The sequence below is a fragment of the Erpetoichthys calabaricus genome, chromosome 8 (genome assembly GCF_900747795.2).
Source record: "Erpetoichthys calabaricus chromosome 8, fErpCal1.3, whole genome shotgun sequence".
NCBI classification, from domain to species: domain Eukaryota; kingdom Metazoa; phylum Chordata; class Cladistia; order Polypteriformes; family Polypteridae; genus Erpetoichthys; species Erpetoichthys calabaricus.
In genome coordinates, this window is record NC_041401.2 from 180,318,484 (window position 1) to 180,341,059 (window position 22,576).

At 42.1% G+C, this 22,576-nt stretch overlaps 1 protein-coding gene across 1 annotated transcript in view; it reads left to right on the plus strand.

The window, feature by feature from the left end:
• The window catches only part of LOC114656350 (sulfotransferase 1C1-like), a 76,589-nt gene that overhangs the window by 27,776 nt on the left and 26,237 nt on the right, over nt 1-22,576 (plus strand). The window contains exons 2-3 of the mRNA XM_028807941.2: nt 8,943-9,150; nt 15,831-15,959. Coding sequence (XP_028663774.2) covers nt 8,997-9,150; nt 15,831-15,959 — 283 coding nt within the window. The 5' untranslated portion in view covers nt 8,943-8,996. The remainder of the gene's footprint in view (nt 1-8,942; nt 9,151-15,830; nt 15,960-22,576) is intronic.

The following is a 22,576-nucleotide window of genomic DNA, read 5'->3' on the forward strand; positions in this document are numbered from 1 at the left end:
TAGTGGAAGGACCTGGGTTGGGGGCGTGCATAGAGCATTACCTCCCCTAGAATGCTAGATGATAGCCCCCCTGGGTTGCAGCGGTGCCTCGGATTCTGTGGGACATGGAGTTCTACAACTCAGCCCTGTTTGGCCCCGAGGGTGCTGCTAGGGGCACCCCTGAGCCCTACTTCATTGGGCTTCCGCCTCACATGGAAGTGCTTCCAGACCACGGTAACAGAACCATCGGAAGTGCTTCTGGTTGCAGCATAAAAGGAGCCCCCCTCCCTTCATTCCAGGAGCTAGAGTCAGGAGGGAGAAGATGATGCTTACTGGTGAGGGAGGAGGAGTGGAGGCAAAGAGAGGAAGAGAAAGAGTTGCTTTGAGCTGTTTAATTTGTGCTTTGTTATTGTACTATGTTGGCTGTGGTGGGAAACGCTTGTGAGGGAAGAGTTTCCCAAAACCAAATAAAAGCCTGTGTTGTACTGGGCTTGCGTTTGCATCTGCCTGTGTCAGGTTTGGGGAGCTGGATCGCCCCCCCCCGCAGGCCACAACATTAATTTTAAAAATACATTGGAGGCCTGTAACAGGTGGGGGGACTCTAGTCTCATCCAACTCCAACAAGGTCCCATCCTGTTACAAGTCTAATTGTACTAATATAAACAGCATTTTTTTTTTCGCATGTCTAGTTTGAATGGTTTTTGTTAACAGTAATTTAAATCCACTTTCAAATGATGAAGATGAATTGACTGCCTACATTTTGATGAAATGTAACGCATACCATCCCGTCTTCGACACAAACGGCCAAGTAATATTGTTATAATTTTGACCAGTAAAGCTTTACCTAACAGCAAACAGATGGACTACTGTTTCGCCTTTACTTGTAATTTGTGTGTGCCCATCTGATACATGCGTTTCCAGTCTCTGAATAAACAAGTTAATCCGTCCTCAAGTCCATTATTACAAAAAAAATTAAAAATGGCATCTTTTCATATCCTGTACTCCCTCCATACACTGCTATCTGTTGTATGATTGAGCCATAAAGCTGTGCTCTAACAAAAGTTGTAAATGTTAATGGCGATTGAGATGGTGGCTCGTGGATATCAGACAAAGCTGACCGATCCTCTGGCGTTTGGCAGCTGGGTGGTTGTAGATTTTGCAGCACACTCAGTAATATCCTGGCGGGGCATCACTTAAATTATCAGGGCCAACATCAGACTCTGGCACTTCACTTTGTTTCCATTTGCTATTAAGATTAACATGGCTGTTTGTGGAGACATCGTTCATGTTTCCCTCCAACAAGACGTAGCCCAACAGTAAGTTGTAGTGATGGGCGACTTGTGAACGATTTGTTCCTTGTTTCAGTGAATCATACAAATCGATTTAGTGGAACTCAATGGGAGGCGTGAAATAAGTTCAGTTCGTCGCCCCCCGTTAACGTCACGTGTTCGGAGTACAACAACAGCAACATTTATTTCTATAGCACATTTTCATACAAATGATGTAGCTCAAAGTGTTTTACAAGATGAGGAAAGAAAAGCTTATAAAAAATAGAAATATAAAAATAGATTAGGCAGTACTAAATAACAAAGAATAAAGTAAGTTCTGATGGCCAGGAGGACAGAAAAAACAATAAAAAACTCCAGAGGACTGGAGAAAAAAACAAAAAAAAAACCAAAATCTGCAGGGGTTCAGAGGCCACAAGACCACCCAGCCCCCCTGGGCATTCTACCTAACATCCATCCATCCATTTTCCAACCAGCTGAATCCGAATACAGGGTCACGGGGGTCTGCTGGAGCTAATCCCAGCCAACACAAGGCACAAGGCAGGAACCAATCCCGGGCAGGGTGCCAACTAGGGATGGGAATTGATAAGATTTTCACGATTCCGATCCCATTTTCGATTCTGTTTAACAATTCGATTCTTTATCGACTTTCCTATCGATTCTTATTTTTAAAAAAGGAGAACACATGGGGCGGCACGGTGGCGCAGTGGGTAGCGCTGCTGCCTCGCAGTTGGGAGATCTGGGGACCTGGGTTCGCTTCCCGGGTCCTCCCTGCGTGGAGTTTGCATGTTCTCCCCGTGTCTGCGTGGGTTTCCTCCGGGCGCTCCGGTTTCCTCCCACAGTCCAAAGACATGCAGGTTAGGTGGATTGGCGATTCTAAATTGGCCCTAGTGTGTGCTTGGTGTGTGGGTGTGTTTGTGTGTGTCCTGCGGTGGGTTGGCACCCTGCCCAGGATTGGTTCCCTGCCTTGTGCCCTGTGTTGGCTGGGATTGGCTCCAGCTGATCCCCGTGACCCTGTGTTCGGATTCAGCGGGTTGGAAAATGGATGGATGGATGGATGGAGAACACACAGGTCGATTAGCTTAGAACTTTGTTTTATATCTTATCTTTGAACAAGATAGAAATTTAGGAGTAGCATGACCTTACAAACCCAACAGTGAGATCTTAAGAGATCCACAGCCTACGGCTCCTCGATGGGGTGCCACGGGGTCCCCAAAAAAAAATGTGTAAATGTAAAATAATAATAAAATAAATATTCTTCTGTAGCAATAACAAAGTATAACATAAATTATTCTGTGGCAATTACACAAGAATGTCCAGTAACATTTACACTCTCCTTTTTAAAAGTATATATGAGCTGAGCACTCAAAAATAAAACTACATCAGCCAGCAACAAATACAATCAACTCAAGTCCAATGGAACTGTACACTGTGCAATTCTGCAACCATCAACTATTTTGACAGCTACATCCATGTTGGCCGCAATATCAACAGTGGCTGCCACAACCTTGTCTTTGATACCATACTCCTCCAAGATCTCATCAATCTCCTCTGCTACAGCTGTCCCTGTCTGTGCCTGGTACACTGGTTTGGTTTTGAGGACTTTTTCTTGAGCCTGGCCATTCCTGACATAATGCAGCGTTACTGTGAGGTAATGATCTTGACTAAAACTTGTCCATCCATCTGCAGTGACGGCTGCCTTCAACACATGTTTCAGCTCAGAAATCAGATTTGCCTTTTCGACCGCATACCAAACCGGGATCAAGTGGTTGGTTAAACTGTCTCTGTTTGGGGCTTTGTACTTAGGGTTCAGAGTCTTTGTCATTTCTCTAAAAGATATATAAATGGAAACAGATGAAACATCTGGTAAGAGGAGAACATGCAACTTTAACATTCCCTGACTTAGCCTACAATTAAACACATTCACTTACCGAAAATCGGGGGCATCTACTGTGGCAAATGGGCGCAAGCCTTTTACCACAAACTTAGTCACTGCTCGGTGACATTCGTCTTTCCTGGCCTGTGTCATTTTACTTTTCCCCGCCTCTGTGAAAGGAGAAGCTACCGGTAGACTGCAGCGAGAACTGCCAGCATCTGAGACAGCCAGACTCTGTCTGTCTCTCTCGTCATGGTCATCTAAATGCAATACACAGTAATAGTAGGTTTTGCAATAAGGCAAATCACGCTAACATAATTTGCAATGTTAGTTGATTAGTTACCTGCCGTATTAACGGGAGAGGACGTGCAAACGTTACCGCTGCTGCTGGGTTGAGATTCTCTAGTCCTGAGTGGATCAAAAATAACGACATTCATTTAAGGTTATCGCGTGTTTTGTGAGCAAATGCTTTTGCATATTCGTAGTGTTTCCTCCTTTTGATGAAATATCTACTCTGCAAGTATTGCAAGTTGCCCTGTTGTCATCCTTTCTCGTAAAGTATAACCAAACTTTTGACCGTTTGCGCCGCTTAGGCGCCATGTTTCTTGCTGGGTAAATGACGCTACGCAACGTGGTGACGTCATTCGAAGCGACTGGAGTCGATAGGGGAATCGTTTGTAAAAATGGCAAACAATTCCAAGGAATTGAAACAGTGGGAACCGGTTCTCAACAAGAACCGGTTTTCGATTCTCATCCCTAGTGCCAACCCACCGTAGGACACACACAAACACACCCACACACCAAGCACACACTAAGGCCAATTTAGAATTGCCAATCCACCTAACCTGCATGTCTTTGGACGGTGGGAGGAAACCGGAGCACCCGGAGGAAACCCACGCAGACATGGGGAGAACATGCAAACTCCACGCAGGGAGGACCCGGGAAGCGAACCCGGGTCTACCTAACATAAATGATCTAAATCAGTCTTCATGGTTTTCAGGCATCACGTGGAGTAATTAGATGATGATGATGCTCATGTGGACATCAATGTAGGGACTGCATGGTGCTTTGATAAGGTGGTGGTGGTGGTGCAGATCGCCACCACAGAAATCTGGAAAAAGAACAGCAGAGAAAGTAGTTAGTGGTTAGTACAGATCATGGAGCCATGACAAAAATGATCATTCAATGCATATACCGAATATGAGGGTTACACTAAAATGAAGCTATGAGAAAGCCATGTTAAAGTAATGTGTTTTAGCAGTTTTTTAAAGTGCTCCACCATATTAGCCTGGTGAACTTCTATCGGTCAGCTATTCCTGATTTTAGGTGCATAACAGCAGAAGGCCACCTCACCACTTCTTTTAAGTTTAGCTCTTGGAATTCTAAGCAATTTGATTATCTAAGATTACTATTTGGAGTGTAAGGTGAGAGGTATTCTGAAATATAGGATGGAGCGAGATGATTTAAGGCTTTGTAAACCATAAGCAGTATTTTAAAGTCAATTCTAAATGGCACAGGTAACCAATGTAGTGACACTAAGACTGGTGTGATGTGTTTGAATTTTCTTTTCCTAGTTAAGATTCTAGCAGCTGCATTCTGCACTCATTGTATTCGACTGATGTCTTTTTCAGGTGGTCCTGAGAGGAGTGCGTTACAGTAATCTAGTCGACTGAAAAGAAAAGCGTGAACTCATTTCTCAGCATCTTGCAAAGTTATAAGAGATCTAACTTTTGTTATATTCCTTAAGTGAAAAAATGCTGTCCTAGTAACCTGATTAATATGTAATTTAAAGTTTAGGTCAGTGTCAATAATTACCCCTAAATTCTTTACCTCCGTCTTGACTTTTAATCGTAATGTATCAAGTTTATTTCTAATACTCTCATTATATCCATTTTTGCCAATCAGTAAGATTTCTGTTTTCTCCTTATTTAGCTTGAGAAAATTACTACTCATCCATTCAAAAACACAAGTAAAACATTGGGGTCAGTGAGACAAGAGAGTCGGGGTCATCAGACGCAATTGATAAATACAGTTGTGTGTCATCGGCATAGCTGTAGTCGCTCACGTTATGCCTTGAGATAATCTGACCTCATGGAAGCATGGAGATTGAAAAGAGGAGCAGACCCAGGAGAGATCCTTGTGGAACACCATATAGAATATCTTGTATTTTCGAAGTATAATTACCACAACTAACAAAGAACTTTCTACCCGTTAAGTAAGACTCAAACCAATTTAAAAAACACTGCCACAGAGGCCCACCCTGACTAAGGCGATTTCTAAGAATATTGTGATCAATGCAGCACTCGGATCTAAGTAGCAGTGACTGACAACCTTTTACATCAATCTTATTTTCTGAACCTGGCTAGATTCAAAGAGGGCAATGAAGAAACTTTCTAAATTAAAAGATTTATTTGAACAAATGATAACTGTTAAACAAAAATAAGCTCTCAGGAGCACAAAGGCACAGAAAGCAATGACTTCTAAATAGGCAAATAGTTTCGAAATACTGTATAGAATCAAGAAGGCAAAGTCAAAAAACAGTGCAAGGGTTCAAAATATACAGAAATTGCAAAACTTTGGACATGAGCGTCAGTAGGTGCCCTAGGAACCAAGTCACCCAAACTATTCTGTAACATTTCAGTAATTATTTACTGCTCTGATGCTGATTTTTGTGATCATAAAATAGCTCATTACGATAGCAACTGACGAGAAGAATACATAATTAATTGCAGGATTTGAGGGTTCCTCTAGAGTACCTCTTTCTCTTGCACGGTTTGGCTCTAAAATGAATCAGCACATCATCATCTCAGAACAGGCTGAAGTATCGAGTTTGGTATTTTTCTGTCCTGCTGTTTTAGCTCTAGACTGTCCTCAAGAAACTGTGACACACACAGCCAGACACACACCCGTTATCAGGATATCAATGTTTTCGGTATCAGGGGATGCTAAAACGTTGAGATCCATCGAAAACTGGTGATCAGAAATTTTTGACGAATCAAAATTTTTTGCTCTTTCTCCATAGACAATAAGTTATGGGGGGGGGGGGGGGGTGCAAACCAAAAATCACAGAATAAACACAAGAGGGATTACCACAGCATGAGCACATTCACAATGAACCACAAAGGACTTGTGGGTGTTCCTCTGCCTTGATAGACCTGATGGCAGTCTCTTGATGATGATAGGTAGGTAGCTCTTCCTCTTGGGGCACCACCCACAAAACATATGGAACATAAAAGATACTGCAGTACTAAACGAATAACAATATTAACATAAAGGAATCAAAAAAGAACAAGAAAGACATTAACCAGCACTTGAACCCCAGTCAGGGGAGGAAGCCCAGTTGAAACAGAACACCAACAAGCTGAGCATCACACATGTATGTACTGTATGTGTCCATTAACAGCCAGTGCCAGATTAGTCATTTAGATACCTCTGGGGGAGCCGACGTTGAAACAGAACCCTTTTTGTATGGCTAGGGCGGGTATGGCTGGAGATGGCAGCTTTTTGACAGTTTTAATTTTTTATGCACAAAGGCAGTGATCCTGGAGGAGTTAGAGGTTACACGTTACCTTTTTATCAGTTTAAAGGTAGCACTGCATTTGTTAGCAGTAACCTTTTTTCATTTTTTTTTATTGTTTGTGACACTTTGCCTAGTGGATATGGACTTTGTCGTTGAGGAATGAGTGGTGTGGAGCAGAGACACCACTTAGAGGGGCTGTAAGAGAAAGAGGAAAGCTCACACTGGCAGTGACCGATAACATCAGAGTGGAAACATGGGACACTGGGGCGCCCTGGGAGGGTCACCTGGTGAGGGCGCCACTCAATGAAAGAGAAAAGGGATTTCCTGAGCTGTCATACCACATTCACCCCATGTTTGTTCTCCTTCTGTTAGGCAGACTCCTTTCTTAATCAGGACTCCACTGACTTTGAAGTGTATGAATTGATACAATCTAAATGGTGACATACAATCATTTCATGAATACAACATTTATTTCTATAGCACATTATCACACAAATGGTGTAGCTCAAAGTGCTTTACAAGATGAAGAAAGAAAAGTTTACATGCAACAAAAATAAGTTTAGGCAATACTAAGCAGCACAGAATAAAGTAAGGTCCAATGGCCGGGAGGGCAGAAAAACAAAATCTGCAGGGGTTCCAATGCCAAAAGACCACCCAGCCCCTACTGGGCATTCTACCTAATAAATTATCTCAATCAGTCTTCATGGTTTTCAGACTTCATGTGAAAGAATTTGATGATGATGGTCATGTGGACATCTAGGGTACAGTAATCCCTCACTATATCGCACTTCGACTTTCGCGGCTTCACTCTATCGCGGATTTTATATGTAAGCATATTTAAATATATATCGCAGATTTTTTGCTGGTTCGCGGATTTCTGCGGACAATGTGTCTTTTAATTTCTGGTACATGCTTCCTCATTTGGTTTGCCCAGTTGATTTCATACAAGGGACGCTATTGGCAGATGGCTGAGAAGCTACCCAACCAGAGCGCGTATTACGTATTAAATAAAACTCCTCAAATATATTGTGAGCACGGGGGCTGTTCGCACCCCTAGAGGATACGGCCGCTCCTCAAAAAACGCTTAAAGATTAACTTCACATTTCTCTCTTCCTTGCTGGGCTTACATATGGCTGCTTTGTCAAGCGATATGCTTCCGGCACTGTGCTTCGCATACTTAAAAGATCAAACAGCACATATTGATTTTTGATTGTTTGCTTTTCTCTCTCTCTCTCTCGCTCTGACATTCTCTGCTCCTGACGGAGGGGCTGTGAGCAGAGGGGCTGTTCGCACACTGGCCTAGAGGATACGGACGCTCCTCTAAAAAATGCTGAAAGACTACCTTTACATTGTACATCCTTGCAGCTGCGTTGTCCGGCGGTGCTTCACATACGTAAAAGCCAAACAGCCCTATTGATTTTTGTTTGCTTTTTTCTCTCTATCTCTCTGACATTCTCTGCTCCTGACGCGCACTCCTTTGAAGAGGAAGATATGTTTGCATTCTTTTAATTGTGAGACGGAACTGTCATCTCTGTTTTGTCATAGAGCACAGTTTAAACTTTTGAAAAAGAGACAAATGTTTGTTTGCAGTGTTTGAATAAAGTTCCTATCTTTCTACAACCTCCTGTGTTTCTGTGCAAATCTGTGACCCAAGCATGACAATATAAAAATAACCATATAAACATATAGTTTCTACTTTGCGGATTTTCATCTTTCGCAGGGGGTTCTGGAACGCAACCCCCGCGATCGAGGAGGGATTACTGTACTGCCTTTAGTCCAACAGCGTCAGGACTACAAGGTGTCTTTATCAGGTGGGGGTGGTGCAGATTGTCACCACAGAAAAATACATCAAAAAGTGGCCAATAGATTGTTTGAGGGGTGTTGTAAAAATGAGGATTTCTGTTGTTCTTAGGTTTCACTTTTGAATCAAAATGTAATTAGTATGAGTATCACTAAAAAGAAATCATGCGGTACTGAGATTTTTATGTAAGTAAACTATAAAGTAAAAGTGGGGCCTGGGGGGAAATAAGGCAACCCAACAAGCACTGATGACCCCTGCCCTTTAAGCCAACATCACATTATGTGAATTTTTGTCATGGATTATTTTAGATTTGCTGACCACAGTTGCCATTCTTGTTGCTGCACCATGTCACATTTACCCACTGGGTGCTGATCTTCCAGGACTTGCCCTTTTTAAAGTCTGACTGCACTGCTGCACTGCCTATAATGAAGGTGAACAAAGAAAGTAATGGTTTTGCTCCCTCTGCTTTTGTCTTCTTAGTGTTGCCCTTGATTTTTGCCTTTTGAGAAGAACAGAGCATCTCAGGAGAATAAAATGGAAGGTGGATCCAGTGATCGGGTAGAAAAATACCCGCTACAACAAATAAGGGGAGTGTCAATGCTGTCATTTGTGGTGGAGAACTGGCACCGCATAGAAGGTTTTAAAGCCTTTCCTGGGGACGTGCTCATTGCTACCTACCCCAAAGCAGGTAAGGGGGAGTGAGGGGGGGGGGGGGGCAACTCTATTGTAGATTATGTGCTAGTGCCGAGAGTGAAAGTTAACTGGTAAAGCTGTAATCATCTGAGGAGGCTGAGGTTGAGATGAGTGTCATTTCTAAATCAGCTGGAGGTGACACTTTGGACTGTCCCAAAGTGTCACTGCCCTATTCTTGGTTTAAGATTACTCATCTCAGTGGTGCTACCAATCTGTTACACATTTTTGGGTGCATTCACATATAACGCAAAAAGCACCTACTGCAATAGCCATGTCTGTCTGTACCTAGTCCACTGGGAGTCAAGTTTCATGATTCGTTTGAAACTTGGTGGTGCACTTATTGCTCAAGGATATTTGTCAGGGTCGCTCACTTTTCACTGAGATATCTTAAACAAAGTGCATTGTGCACATTTTTGAAATTTCAAAATCTCCCATTGAAAACCGCTGTTGAATTTATAAACCCGTGTCTCTTAAAACACGGATCAGTTTTACCTTGAGAGTGGTTACTTCTGCTTTACTTTACTTTTTATATTTTCTTTTAACAAAGCTACACATCTTTCAAATTGCATGGACAGAGAGTGTTAAAAAATATAAAAAAGCTCTCTTTAATGCTCGCTCAGAATACTATTCTACAATAATAGATAGCAATAATAAAAGTCCTCGGCTACTGTTTAGAACAGTTGCTAAATTAAAAATGGGAATTCAGATCTACAGTGCAAAATACCAACAGATATTACCAGTACAGACTTTATGAACGTCTTCAATGAGAAAATCAAAAATATAAGATCCCAAATCTCAGCATCACAGTACAAACCGCATACTAGCTTAGCAGACCCTGCCTCACATTGCATTCAGCACTTTAGTAATTTTAATCCTGTAACAGAGCAGGAAGTCTTAACTTTAATTTCTAAAATGAAACCCACTACTTGTTCCCTAGATCCAGTGCCAACAAAACTAGTAAAAAGTGCAATGGATGTTCTTAAGGTGCCTATTCTTAACATTGTCAATAGTTCATTATTGCATGGCACAGTACCTGATGCACTAAAAGTGTCATTACTTAAAAATTCAGACCTAGACCCACACATACTAAATAATTATAGGCCTATTTCAAATTTACCCTTTCTCTCTAAAATACTAGAAAAAGTCAGCTTCAGTCACACGTTACACATTACAATTTATTTGAGAGATTCCAGTGTGGTTTCCACACTGGTCATAGTACAGAGACGGCACAAACGCTGGTTGTAAACGACATTCTGATATCCTCTGATGAACGAAACTCCACTGTAATTATGTTGTTAGACTTAAGCACAGCATTTGACACCATTGACCATTTTATTTTACTGCACTGGCTAGAAAATGATGTTGGCCTTACAGGCACCGTGCTCGCTTGGTTTAGTTCTTATTTATCAAATCGATTCCAATAAGAGTGCTGACAGTACTCCATCATTATACACAGAATTGAGATATGGTGTCCCGCAGTGCTCAGTATTTGGACCTTTACTGTTTTCACTTTACATGCTTTCACTGAGATCTCTTATTAGGAAACATAATGTTAATTTTCACTCATATGGAGATGACACCCAGTTATACCTTTCATTTAGATGAAATGAATTTTGTCTTTAATTAGTTGTGTTAGTGAATTAAAGGAGTAGATGGATGAGAACTACTTGTCTTTAAACACCAGTAAAACAGAGATGTTAATTGTTGGAGGGAATGACGCTGATCACAACAATATTTGTCATCATTTAACTCAGTTGGAATCCCCATTAATTTTACTGAATCAGTCCGCAATCTAGGAGTTATCTTTGACTACTCTAGCATGTCATTTAAAGCGCATATTACAAAGTTGTCCAAATCAGGTTTCTTCCATCTTAAAAATGTTGGGAAATTAAGGTGCTTTCTAAATAAACAGGATTATGAGAAATTGATTCATGCATTTATTTTTAGTAGGATTGACTACTGCAATGCGGTGTTCACTGGATGTTCAAACTGTTCTTTATACAGCCTCCAGTTAATCCAAAATACTGTTGCAAGAATTATTACAAGAACAAGAAAATATGAACACATAACTCCAGTTCTTAAATCCTTACACTGGCTCCTGGTTAAGTTTAGGGCAGATTTCAAAATCCTCCTTTTAACATATAAAGCATTAAATGGCGGAGGTCCAGCTTACTTGTCTGAACTTATCATGACTTACAAACCAGAGCGCACATTAAGATCTCAAGATGCCGGTCTGCTTATGATTCCAAGGATTAATAAAATAACAGTGGGAGGTCGAGCTTTTAGTTACAGGGCCCCTAAACTGTGGAGTGGTCTGCCTGCTACTATAAGAGATGCCCCTTCGGTCTCAGCTTTTAAATCCCGGCTGAAGACTCACTACTTCAGTTTAGCACACCCTGACTAGAGCTGCTGATTAGCTGTACAGACTGCATTTCTGTTGTTAGTCAGCACTAAAACATAAGTAACATGATAGTTGTAATTTGTTACTAACCCTCACCTATTCTGTTTCTCTTCTCGGTACTCAAATGTGGTACTTGGTGCCACAGCCCACCTGCCAAGTTGTTTTGTATGCCTGAGGTAAAGTCATCCCTGATGAAGGATCGCAGGAATTGTGGGGTAGAGGGGTCCTTTCATCGGATTGGCTGGCCCAGCGCAGTTTCAGCTGTGGAATGGCCAAATGGGGGAGGCAGCTTGTTGGATGAGGTCTCCAGGACTCTAAACAAATCCAAATCATATTATGTGATATCATCTACTGTTAAATTCTGCTCTGTACTCCGTATATTGAGGATTTGTTCTGTTCTGTGTATTGTATTGTTTTGACCCCCTTCTTTTTGACACCCACTGCACGCCCAACCTACCTGGAAAGGAGTCTCTCTTTGAACTGCCTTTCCCAAGGTTTCTTCCATTTTTTCCCTACAAGGTTTTTTTGGGAGTTTTTTCATTGTCTTCTTAGAGAGTCAAGGCTGGGGGGCTGTCAAGAGGCAGGGCCTGTTAAAGCCCATTGCGGCACTTCTTGTGTGATTTTGGGCTATACAAAATAAATTGTATTGTAGTGTATTGTATTGTATACTAGGGGGCTCCGCCCCCTGCTCGCTTCGCTTGCCAACCCCTGGTGTTGGGAATGACAAAGAGCGTGATGTATGAATGAGATATAGAATAGTGTGACGGTGTAGGTGATGCAAATAGAAAGCAAACAATAAAGTGTGTGGCACAGTGTAAAGGTTTATTTGAAAATTTCTTTGTACACGCCGTTTAAGTGTAAAAGGTAATTCCAGCTCAGAACTTGTAATGTCAATGAAGATGGTTATTGTTGTGATCAGAGTCAAGTTTGTCAGAGCTTAGAAAGAGTTGTGTCTCTCCAGGAAGTAATGGAATGACTTGGGTATTTATGTTTTCCACATAAATATTTTTTGGACATAATATAGTGCGTTGTGTTAAAAGGGGCATTTGGTCTAATGAGATTGCTGTTCCAAATCTCTCTGTAACTAAGTCATCGCAGATAAAGGCTTGAGGAATTATAATAATATGTGGCTGAAGTCCATCTGTATTGGTGAGTGTACCATCTCTCAGTTGTAATAAGCAATTGTTATGATCTGGTTCTGGACATCGTATCTTTTTTACTAACTGTATCTTTTGAAAGCAATGCCAATTGTCTGCGTATTTTAAGGTGCACTGAACAATAGCTGAGTGCATGGCATCTGGAAGAATAGCTAATCACTGTTTAAAATCTCCTCCTCATAAAAGTACCTTTCCTCCAAATCGAATATTATTATTCATAAACGTTTGTAGAAGTTTATGAATGGTGTTGAGTAAGTGACTTCATGCCATTGTACATTCATCAATAATGAACATTTTTTCAAGACGGTTGTCACGTGCAGTGCCACCGTTAATGTTCATAGTGGATACCTTTCTTCAGGGAAGTGAACTGAATGACAATAATTGCAAATGACATTCATGAATCCGAATGAATTTTCTTGGTGTATGTTTTGCTTGTGCCGTTTGAGAGGCGCGTTGTTGCATGTGTAGTATTTGGGACGTGTTGTTTTGGAGCTGTAATCGATTTGCCTGTGCTGTGTGAGAAGCCCGTTGTAGCCTTCCTTGCCGTTAACGTATGTCTGAGACGGGAGGTGTTTCGTTTTGAATCCGTACCTGTTGCGATGCAGCACTTTGATTGATAGATTGCGTCATGTGGATCTAGGATGTAGATTTGTGCACATTTGCGTTGTTGATTTGTTTCAGGGTGCACTGTTCCAATGCGATGCAGTATTTGTGCACATATGGGAAAACAGTATGGGCCATTGCCTTTTGGTGGCCTGATATTTACTCCGGTAGATGCAAAAGCAAATGAACTATTGTAGGATCTAATGCAGTTCATAAAGTTTTTACTTTTAGGTACATCGTTAGTTAGAAGCTTTAGTTGAGCTTTGCGTTTTTGGAGTCGAGACATTTTTTCTTTTAGAAATATGGATAAGTAATAAGGAGTATTGCACTCACTGTTAATATGGAGCCTTTTCTGCGGTTGAACGGTTAATAGTGCCTTATTGTAATGAGATCCACCTATGCCTGCATAGCCGTCTATTTTGTTGTTTCTTTCGTGTTCGTCGTGTTTGTTCCTGTTATCCTTTCCTTTTCGTTTTGTACCCGTGACCGTGTATTCATGACTTGTTTCTTTCTCAGCATGCGAAATATGGATAAGTAATAAGGAGGATCGCAGTCACTGTTAATATGTTTCCTTTTCTGCAGTTGAACGGTTAATAGTGCTTTATTGTAAGGAGATCCACCCATGCTGACACCGGTGTTGACGTTCACTTTAGAATATGTGGCTTTGGGTGTCACTTCTTATGGATGTGTGTGTGGGGGGTGAGGATTGTTGTTGCGCGAGCGTCTTCTTTCTTTTTGTGTTCCTGTGTCTTGTTGAATACCCCTCTTTGTGTGTGTCCCGTCCCTTGCTTGTAGAGTCTGTGGGGTGGTTTTGTGTTCTTTTTTTTGTGTTCCATGGGCTTGTTGAATCCCCCTCTTGGTGTGTGTCCCGTCCGGTGCCTGTAGGGGGGGTGGGGGGGTGCCTTGCTGTTGTGCGCGAGCCTCTTTTTTTTTTTTTTTTGGGTCTAGTTTCGTGTGCAATGTGTTTCGTGCTTTGCCTGCGTTTGACTACTTTTTTATGTGCCTTTTCCTTTTTTCGGTGCTCATTGCGCCTCATTTCTCCATTTTTCTCTTTTTTCTGTGCTCACTCCTTTTTTCTGTGGTCTTGTCCACCTCTCGCGGCCCCTCATCCGCCTCTCGCAGCCTCTTTTGTCCCCCTCTCGCGGCTCCTCATCCGCCTCTCGCGGACTCTTTTTGCGCCTGTGCAGTACGTCTTTTTGCGGCTACGGCCCATGGCCGGATGTCCCTGCGTCCATCTGGTTTAGCATTCTCGGTTAGTAATATGGATTTTTTATTTTACTCATTTGGCAGCTGCTCCTGATGACAAAACAGTAAAACACCTGCAAGTCATGCACAGTGAAGCAAATACACCATGTGGCAAGGCATGTGATGGGGCGGGGTTAGGTGTAGGCGGAGTTAGATGACAGAGTGTTACCATATAAGGAAGGTATGAGATTAAATGTGAATGTTTATACTCAATTCACTGACAATGATAGCCTTTATTTAGTATGATAGCAATGACAATGTTTATTTATTCATTACTATCCCTAACTGTCCCAGAATACAGTGGTAAGTGTTGTTATTGTCATGTTTCATCCAGGATCTTAAAGTGCCTTTCATATCTATCTATCTATCTATCTATCTATCTATCTATCTATCTATCTATCTATCTATCTATCTATCTATCTATCTATCTATCTATCTATCTATCTATGTATGATATAGTGCCTTTCATATTAATATATCTGTCTATCTACAGTAATGTGTAAAAGTACAGTAAGTGAACCCCATGGAAATTGTTGTTTTTTTATATACCTAAATAGGTAAACATTAGATCTTCATCTTTCTCATGGCTGTATCTATGTAGGGTACATTTTTGCACATACCATGCTAAATCACTCTTGGCCAATTTGGTTGTGGCTAACACATTCATCTTTGAATGTTTGAATGCAAGGTAGGCATTGTATCCAGAAAAAAGCCTGGGGCCCACAGGGTCCACAATTTGCTGACTCTACACCAACAGTCATCACTTTAACTCTCGTTCATGGAGCACTAAAGTATCATCACTAGTATATCATTATGGTGCCACTTTTCTCTCATTGCAGATCTTATGATCTTCATAAGCAAAAATGTGAAGCAGTGCCTTATCGTGAATGCCATCTCTTAGCTCCCATGCAGCAGTGTCACTCTATGTATGACAATGTCGCCCTCTAGTGGTTAGATTAGTGGGCTGTTTGGCTTAATGTTGCTCTAGATCTCACTCTTTGAGACTGGGTCCAAGTGTAGATCTGTAGTAACAATGGAGTGTTTTTGACTTATAAATGGTTTTGTTATTGTGGGAAAAATTGGCAACTAAAATTGGTAAATGTAATTTTGAACTAATCAGTTTTAGAAAAGGAAGTTTATAGGTAATTTGTGTTGAGAAATAACGTGTGCATATTAGTCAGATATACAGGTAAGAATGTCCTTGTGCTCTGTACATGTGACTGTAAACTTGGACTTGAAGTGTGTGTTCTGTACTCTTTATCTGCTTAGGTACTACTTGGGTTCAGGAGATTGTTGACCTGATAGTAAATGAAGGAGACAAAGAGAAATGCCAGCGTGCCCCCATCTATGTACGCATACCCTTCATAGAGATGTTTCCACCACCTCCTTTTAAGTCAGGTTTGTCTAATTTTTGTTCTGTTTCTTTCAACTAACCATTGCAGACATCAGTCACCAGGTACCATGATGCAGGTAATTAGAAAATATTCAAGCATTTAAGGCATTTCCTCTGGATAAGTAGACAGTATGGTGGAGTGACTGGTCATGTTTGATGTCAAAGGGTGAATGGGCTGCCACTATATAGGGGCACAACTTCACAAAGTCCTGAAAATAAGAAAGGAATAAACCTGGCACTATTATTAATTATCACTGTTGTGCCAGTGCAGAAGGCGGAATATCAGCAGAGGTGGAAAAATATTGAAATAATCTACTCAGAAATATTACTGTGTAGACAAAGATTAACTTAAGTAAAAGTATCTTAGGTGGAAACGAATCAAGTACAAGTTAGAAATTAGGCTGGGAAAAAATTACTCAAGTAAAAATACAATTTAGAGTAAAAAATTATATTAGGAAATGTCCTCATATATCTATGTTGTGCATTGGAAAGGACAAGCAGAATATGCAAAGCAATAAAATAGATTTTATTTACCAAAATATATATGAAAGTTATGCCAAAGCTGATGTTTCCCGTATATTATGAGAGAGATACACACTGCAATTACAAAGCAGAAAATTGGAGGAATATCTTTCTAGACTGTTGGCTAAATGTAATCGTGGCCATTATATGGGTTCTTTCCTGGAAGGGGAGAAGTTTACAGCAGAAGTAGACAGATCTTCATCTACCACTGAGCCAAAACATACTTCATATGTGCAAGATGATTTACAGGAATGTCTCAACCTGTTCGCCATCATGTTCCACACACGGATCACATGTGGCACGTAAACTGTCCACAAAAATTGTATATAAGTATATACATAGCAGTACCACTATGTATAATGTGTGTGTGTGTGTGTATATATATATATATATGTGTGTATGCCTGATGAGCCAAGAATTAGGGCGAAACACGTGTCGCGTACTCTTTGTATTATTTGACAGTAAACTATTTCAACCATTCTATGATCTGCTTCTCGCAACTGAAGGAGGGCACCGTGGCAGATGTTAGTCGACTTGCTGACCAACTACAAGCGTTACCTGGTAGGTAACCACCCATACAATCAGATTGTGACACAGACTACGAATGCAATGAATATATATATATATATATATATATATATATATATATATATACACACTAGTAGTGAAACAGGACTTCCATCCATCCATTTTCCAACCCGCTGAATCTGAACACAGGGTCACGGGGGTCTGCTGGAGCCAATCCCAGCCAACACAGGGCACAAGGCAGGAACCAATCCCGGGCAGGGTGTCAGCCCACCGCAGGACACACACAAACACACCCACACACCAAGCACACACCAAGGCCAATTTAGAATCACCAATCCACCTAACCTGCGTGTCTTTGGACTGTGGGAGGAAACTGGAGCGCCCGGAGGAAACCCACGCAGACACGGGGAGAACATGCAAACTCCATGCAGGGAGGACCCAGGAAGCAAACCCAGGTCCCCAGGTCTCCCAACTGCGAGGCAGCAGCGCTACCCACTGCTCCACTGTGCCGCCCCGTGAAACAGGACAAATGTTAAAAATCAATTAAAAAAAAAAAATGTAATCATTTGTATTAAGAAGAATTTATATTGATAGCTTTTGTATCCGATGGTCTCTTGATATACAATATTTTTGGTTTTGCTATCGGGGCGAAAATGTAGCTGTGATCTCTTTGCCAAAAATGTAAAAAGTTCGCAAGATATCTCTGGCCAAGCAGAAGGTAGGTATACTCCCAACGTCAAACGTTGCCACTGTATCTGATCGTGTTCAGCTCTGGTGGGAGAGCGTCAAAGCATGTGGCCATGATATCTCTGCCAATGAGCAGCTACCTTTTAAAACACACGTAGCTCTGATCTCTCTCTCTCAGAAACATAAAACGTTAGTCCTTAACAATCTGTAGATGATAATATCTGCTGAACAAACTGGTATCGCTAGCTAAGCGGAGCACGTGGCGAGAGGTAGAGCGACTTGATTGGAGGCTGGCAAATGAATTAGGAGGGCACTGCCCGACTCCCTACTCCTGTGGTGCTGCCTCCCCCTCCTCAGATTCACGCAAATAAATCGGTGCCATATATATATGGCCAGGACGCCCCTGCTGCTTATGTTCCCGGGGGAGCAGCCATGGGCAGCTCAGTACCTCCCCCGGGACGCTTGGTGGCAGCCTCCCTGGCCAACGGTGATTCTCCAACCTCCCGCAGGGCTCCATGCGAGATGGAGTCCTCCACAGCCTGGTTGGGGCCCGGGGTGGCCGCTAGGGGGTGCTGTCTGGTTTCAACAGCCTGGCTTCCGGGTGGGCTATAAAAAGGGCCAGCCACCACCACTCGGGGAGCCAGGGTCGGGAGGAGGAGGACTACACTTGCGGAGGAGTGGTGGTAAAAGGGAGAAACTGTTGGTGTGTGTGACAAGTGCTTTTGGACTGTGGGTCACGGGGAAGACGTGTGCCCACGGGTGAAGAAAATAAAAAGTTTATTGTTTCATACGTGCCTCTGTGTCTATCTGTGTTGGGTCAGGCACCTATATAGCGCCTTGTTACAATATATAATATATATATATATATATATATATATATTGTATATGTCTGTCTGGCATATATATATACTAGCTGTGTAAGCCTGTGCTGTAAAAAGCCTGGGGTCCTAGAAACTATTGAAATCATCAGAAACAAATTTAGATGTTGCCGACTTGCTCGCCTCGCTTGTGTATTAACGGCATAAGGAAAAGTAAAAGTGATACCATTTTGCCGATGTTAGTGGCTAAGCGACTTTGTCTTTCTTCTGAGGTTTTGGTGACGTGCTTGTGTTATTAGCGGCTAAGCGAGTTTTCTGTTTCCTTGGCAGTGGAGCCCTTACCCCGACTCTACCACTCACTTCCGGGCCAGACAGACACACACACTTCCACATGCAGACATTTATAATATATACAGTAAATATGTATATATATATATATCCATCCATCCATCCATTATCCAACCCGCTATATCCTAACTACAGGGTCACGGGGGTCTGCTGGAGCCAATCCCAGCCAACACGGGACGCAAGGCAGGAAACAAACCCTGGGCACCAGTCCACCGCTGGGTGCGCACACACACACCCACACCCACACACCAAGCACACACTAGGGACAATTTAGAATTGCCAATGCACCTAACCTGCATGTCTTTGGATTGTGGGAGGAAACCGGAGCGCCTGGAGGAAACCCATGCAGATACAGGGAGAACAGGGCGGACCCAGGAAGCGAACCCGGGTCTCCTAACTGCGAGGCAGCAGCACTACCCACTGCTCCACCATGCCGCCATATATATATATATCTTGTCACGCTTGGGTTACAAGATTGCACAGAAGACCACTGGATGTTGAAGAAACTCGAATTTTTATTCAAACACTGCAAATAAACATTTATCTTTTAAAACTGTTTCAAACATGCTCCTTGAAAGAGTTTACACCTCCGCTTGTCATTTAAAAGCAACCAAGGATTTCTTCTTCTTCGGAGGAATACGTGCCAGGAGCACCAGAAGTCTGAGAGAGAGAGAGAAGCAGAAAATCAATTTATAACCACAGAAAGAAGTCGGTACAGGCTTTTTGACAAGGCGGAGTAGCGCGCGGAAGGCAGATTACGTGACAGAGCCGGCCAGAAGGAAGAGGAGAAATGTGAAGGTAGTCTGTTTAAGTTTCCTAGGGGTTTCCTAGGGCTTTTTCCAGGGGCGTCTGTATCTTTTTGGGGGTAGGATTAGCTTCGCAGCTCACACCCCCTCCCTCAGCTTTATTCACGTTTCCGTGAATCAAGCGATTCTCCAGACCCGGTTCAAATAGACGTGACAGCACGTCAGCATTTATGTGTTCAGACCCAGGTCGGTGTCTGACTTCAAAACTGTAAGGTTGTAATCCTAAAAACCATCTCATAAGACGGGAGTTTGTATCTTTTTGACGGTATAACCATTGAAGTGGAGCATGATCAGTTACTAATGTGAACTTTCGTCCCCATAAGTAATAGCGTAGTGCCTCTATAGCCCATTTAATTGCTAAACATTCTTTCTCAATAGTTGAATAGTTGCGTTCTCTTGGGAGTAATTTCCTACTCAAGTACGTGATAGGGTGTTCTTCACCCTCAAATACCTGGGAAAGGACCGCTCCTACTCCGAATGCACTAGCGTCTGTTTGTAGAATAAAATCTTTAGAGAAATCAGGATTTCGTAGCACTGGATAAGATGACAAGGCTTTCTTTAAATCTGAAAAGGAACGTTCGCAAAGTTCTGTCCATTTAATAGGTCGGTTTTTCCTTCCTTTAGTAAGCTCTGAAAGAGGAGCAGCTCTATTTGCAAAGTCAGGGATGAATCTTCTGTAGTAACCAGCTAGTCCCAGGAAAGCGCGCACCTGTTTTTGTGTTTTAGGATGTGGGTAAGCAAGCACCTCCTCTATTTTCCTTAGTTGTGGACGAAGTAAACCCCTGCCCATCGAGTAACCTAGATAATGAGTCTCAGACATACCTAGTTTACATTTCTTATGGTTAGCAGTTAATCCAGCTTGTTTCAGGCTATCAAGTACAGCTTGTAGGCGTTGTAAATGTGAATGCCAATCATTGCTGAAAATAACCACATCATCAAGATACGCCCCAGAATATTCAGAATGTGGGCGTAGTATTTGATCCATCATTCGCTGAAAAGTTAAAGGGGCTCCATGAAGACCAAACGGGAGTCTTGTAAATTCATAAAGTCCATCAGGAGTCGTAAATGCTGTTTTCTCACAACTATTAGCCTCAAGAGGCACCTGCCAATAACCTTTTGTTAGGTCTAGTGTGGAAATATAGGTCGCCTGACCCAGTTTTTCCAAGAGCTCGTCCACCCGGGGCATTGGGTAAGCATCGAATTTAGACACCTTATTCAAGCGCCTAAAATCAATACAAAAACGAACCGAACCGTCCGGCTTGGGGACTAACACGACTGGAGAGCACCAGTCACTTTTGCTTTCACGAATTACACCTAGTTCCAGCATCTTCTTGACTTCTTCGCGAACAATATTCCTTCGTGCTTCTGGAATTCGAAATGGACGCATCTGCACCCGAACACCGGCTTCAGTTGTGATTTTATGTTCTGCTAAATTACTGACGCCTGGTAATTCTGAAAAAACATCAGTGTTCTGTTCAATTAAGTTTAATAATTCTGTCTTTTGTTGGTCAGTCAAATCGTTGCCAATGACAACATCAGTCTGAGAAACAGCAGTCAAGGTATTGTGAACCTGTTGTCTGTCGTGCCATTTCTTTAAGAGATTAATGTGCAAAATTTGAAATGGTTTTCGTCGACCAGGAATTCTAACCTTATAATTTACTGGTCCCATACGCTCTTCGATAACTATTGGACCTTGCCATTTAGCTAGGAATTTATGTGGGTCTGACGGTATTAATACTAAAACACGATCGCCTGGTTTGAATTCACGAAGCTGACTGCGTCTATCGTATAGACGTTTTTGTGTTTCCTGTTCTCGTTGTTGATGCTCTACAGCAATAGAAGAAAGTCTGGAAATTCTTTCTTGTAAGGAAACTATTCGCTCTGCAAAACCCTCCCCAAGAGAGGTTGTTTCATGACCTATCCATTCTTCTCGAACAACATGTAGGATGCCTCTTGGGCGCCTGCCAAATAACAGCTCGAAAGGACTCAAACCAGTGGATGCCTGCGGCGATTCTCGAACAGCGAACAAAACAAAAGGCAGGACAGTGTCCCATGTTGTGGGATCATTATGAGCAACTCTTCTGATTATCTGTTTTAAGGTTTTGTTAAACCGTTCAGTCAAGCCATTAGTTTGTGGATGGTAAACGGTGGTGCACAATTTCTTAATAGCGAACCGTTTACATAATTGTTTCATCACACGAGAAGTGAAAGGTGTGCCTTGATCAGTTAAAATTTCCAAAGGAATGCCAATACGGGTGAACATCACAGAGAGAGCCTTGGCTACAGACGAGGAGTTTGCCTTTTTCAAAGCAGTTACTTCTGGATATCGCGTTGCATAATCAACTAACACCAGCAAATACTGGAAACCATTTTTAGTTTTCGGCAAAGGTCCAACAATATCTAAACCCACCCTCTGAAAGGGGACATCCAAAATAGGCATAGGGCAAAGGGGAGCCCTAGGAGGCTTATGAGCAGAGACGATTTGACAGTCAGGGCATGAAGTGCAGAACCGTTCAACATCTTTTCCCATATTTAGCCAATAAAACCGTTTCGATAATCGCTCTCTTATTTTATCAGACCCCAGGTGTCCTCCTAAGATATGAGAGTGAGCCAGCTGTAAAAGAATTTCCCTATGTGCTTCAGGTACTACTAATTGCTCAATAAAGTCTTCCAATAGATGGTCCGAAATCACTCTGAAAATACAACCATCTTTCACCAGAAAGTGTGGTGTTTTTAGGCTCCCGTTATATCGATCTTGGTAATAGGAATCACTGGCAGTGTAAGCCTGATTAAATGCATACTCCAACGAGCTATCAGCACGTTGTAAGCTCACAAAATCCCGCTGATCGCTAGAACTCGGTTTGGGTTCTGAGACATTTACAATTTGAGAGGACGTGCAAGGGTCTTGGTCTT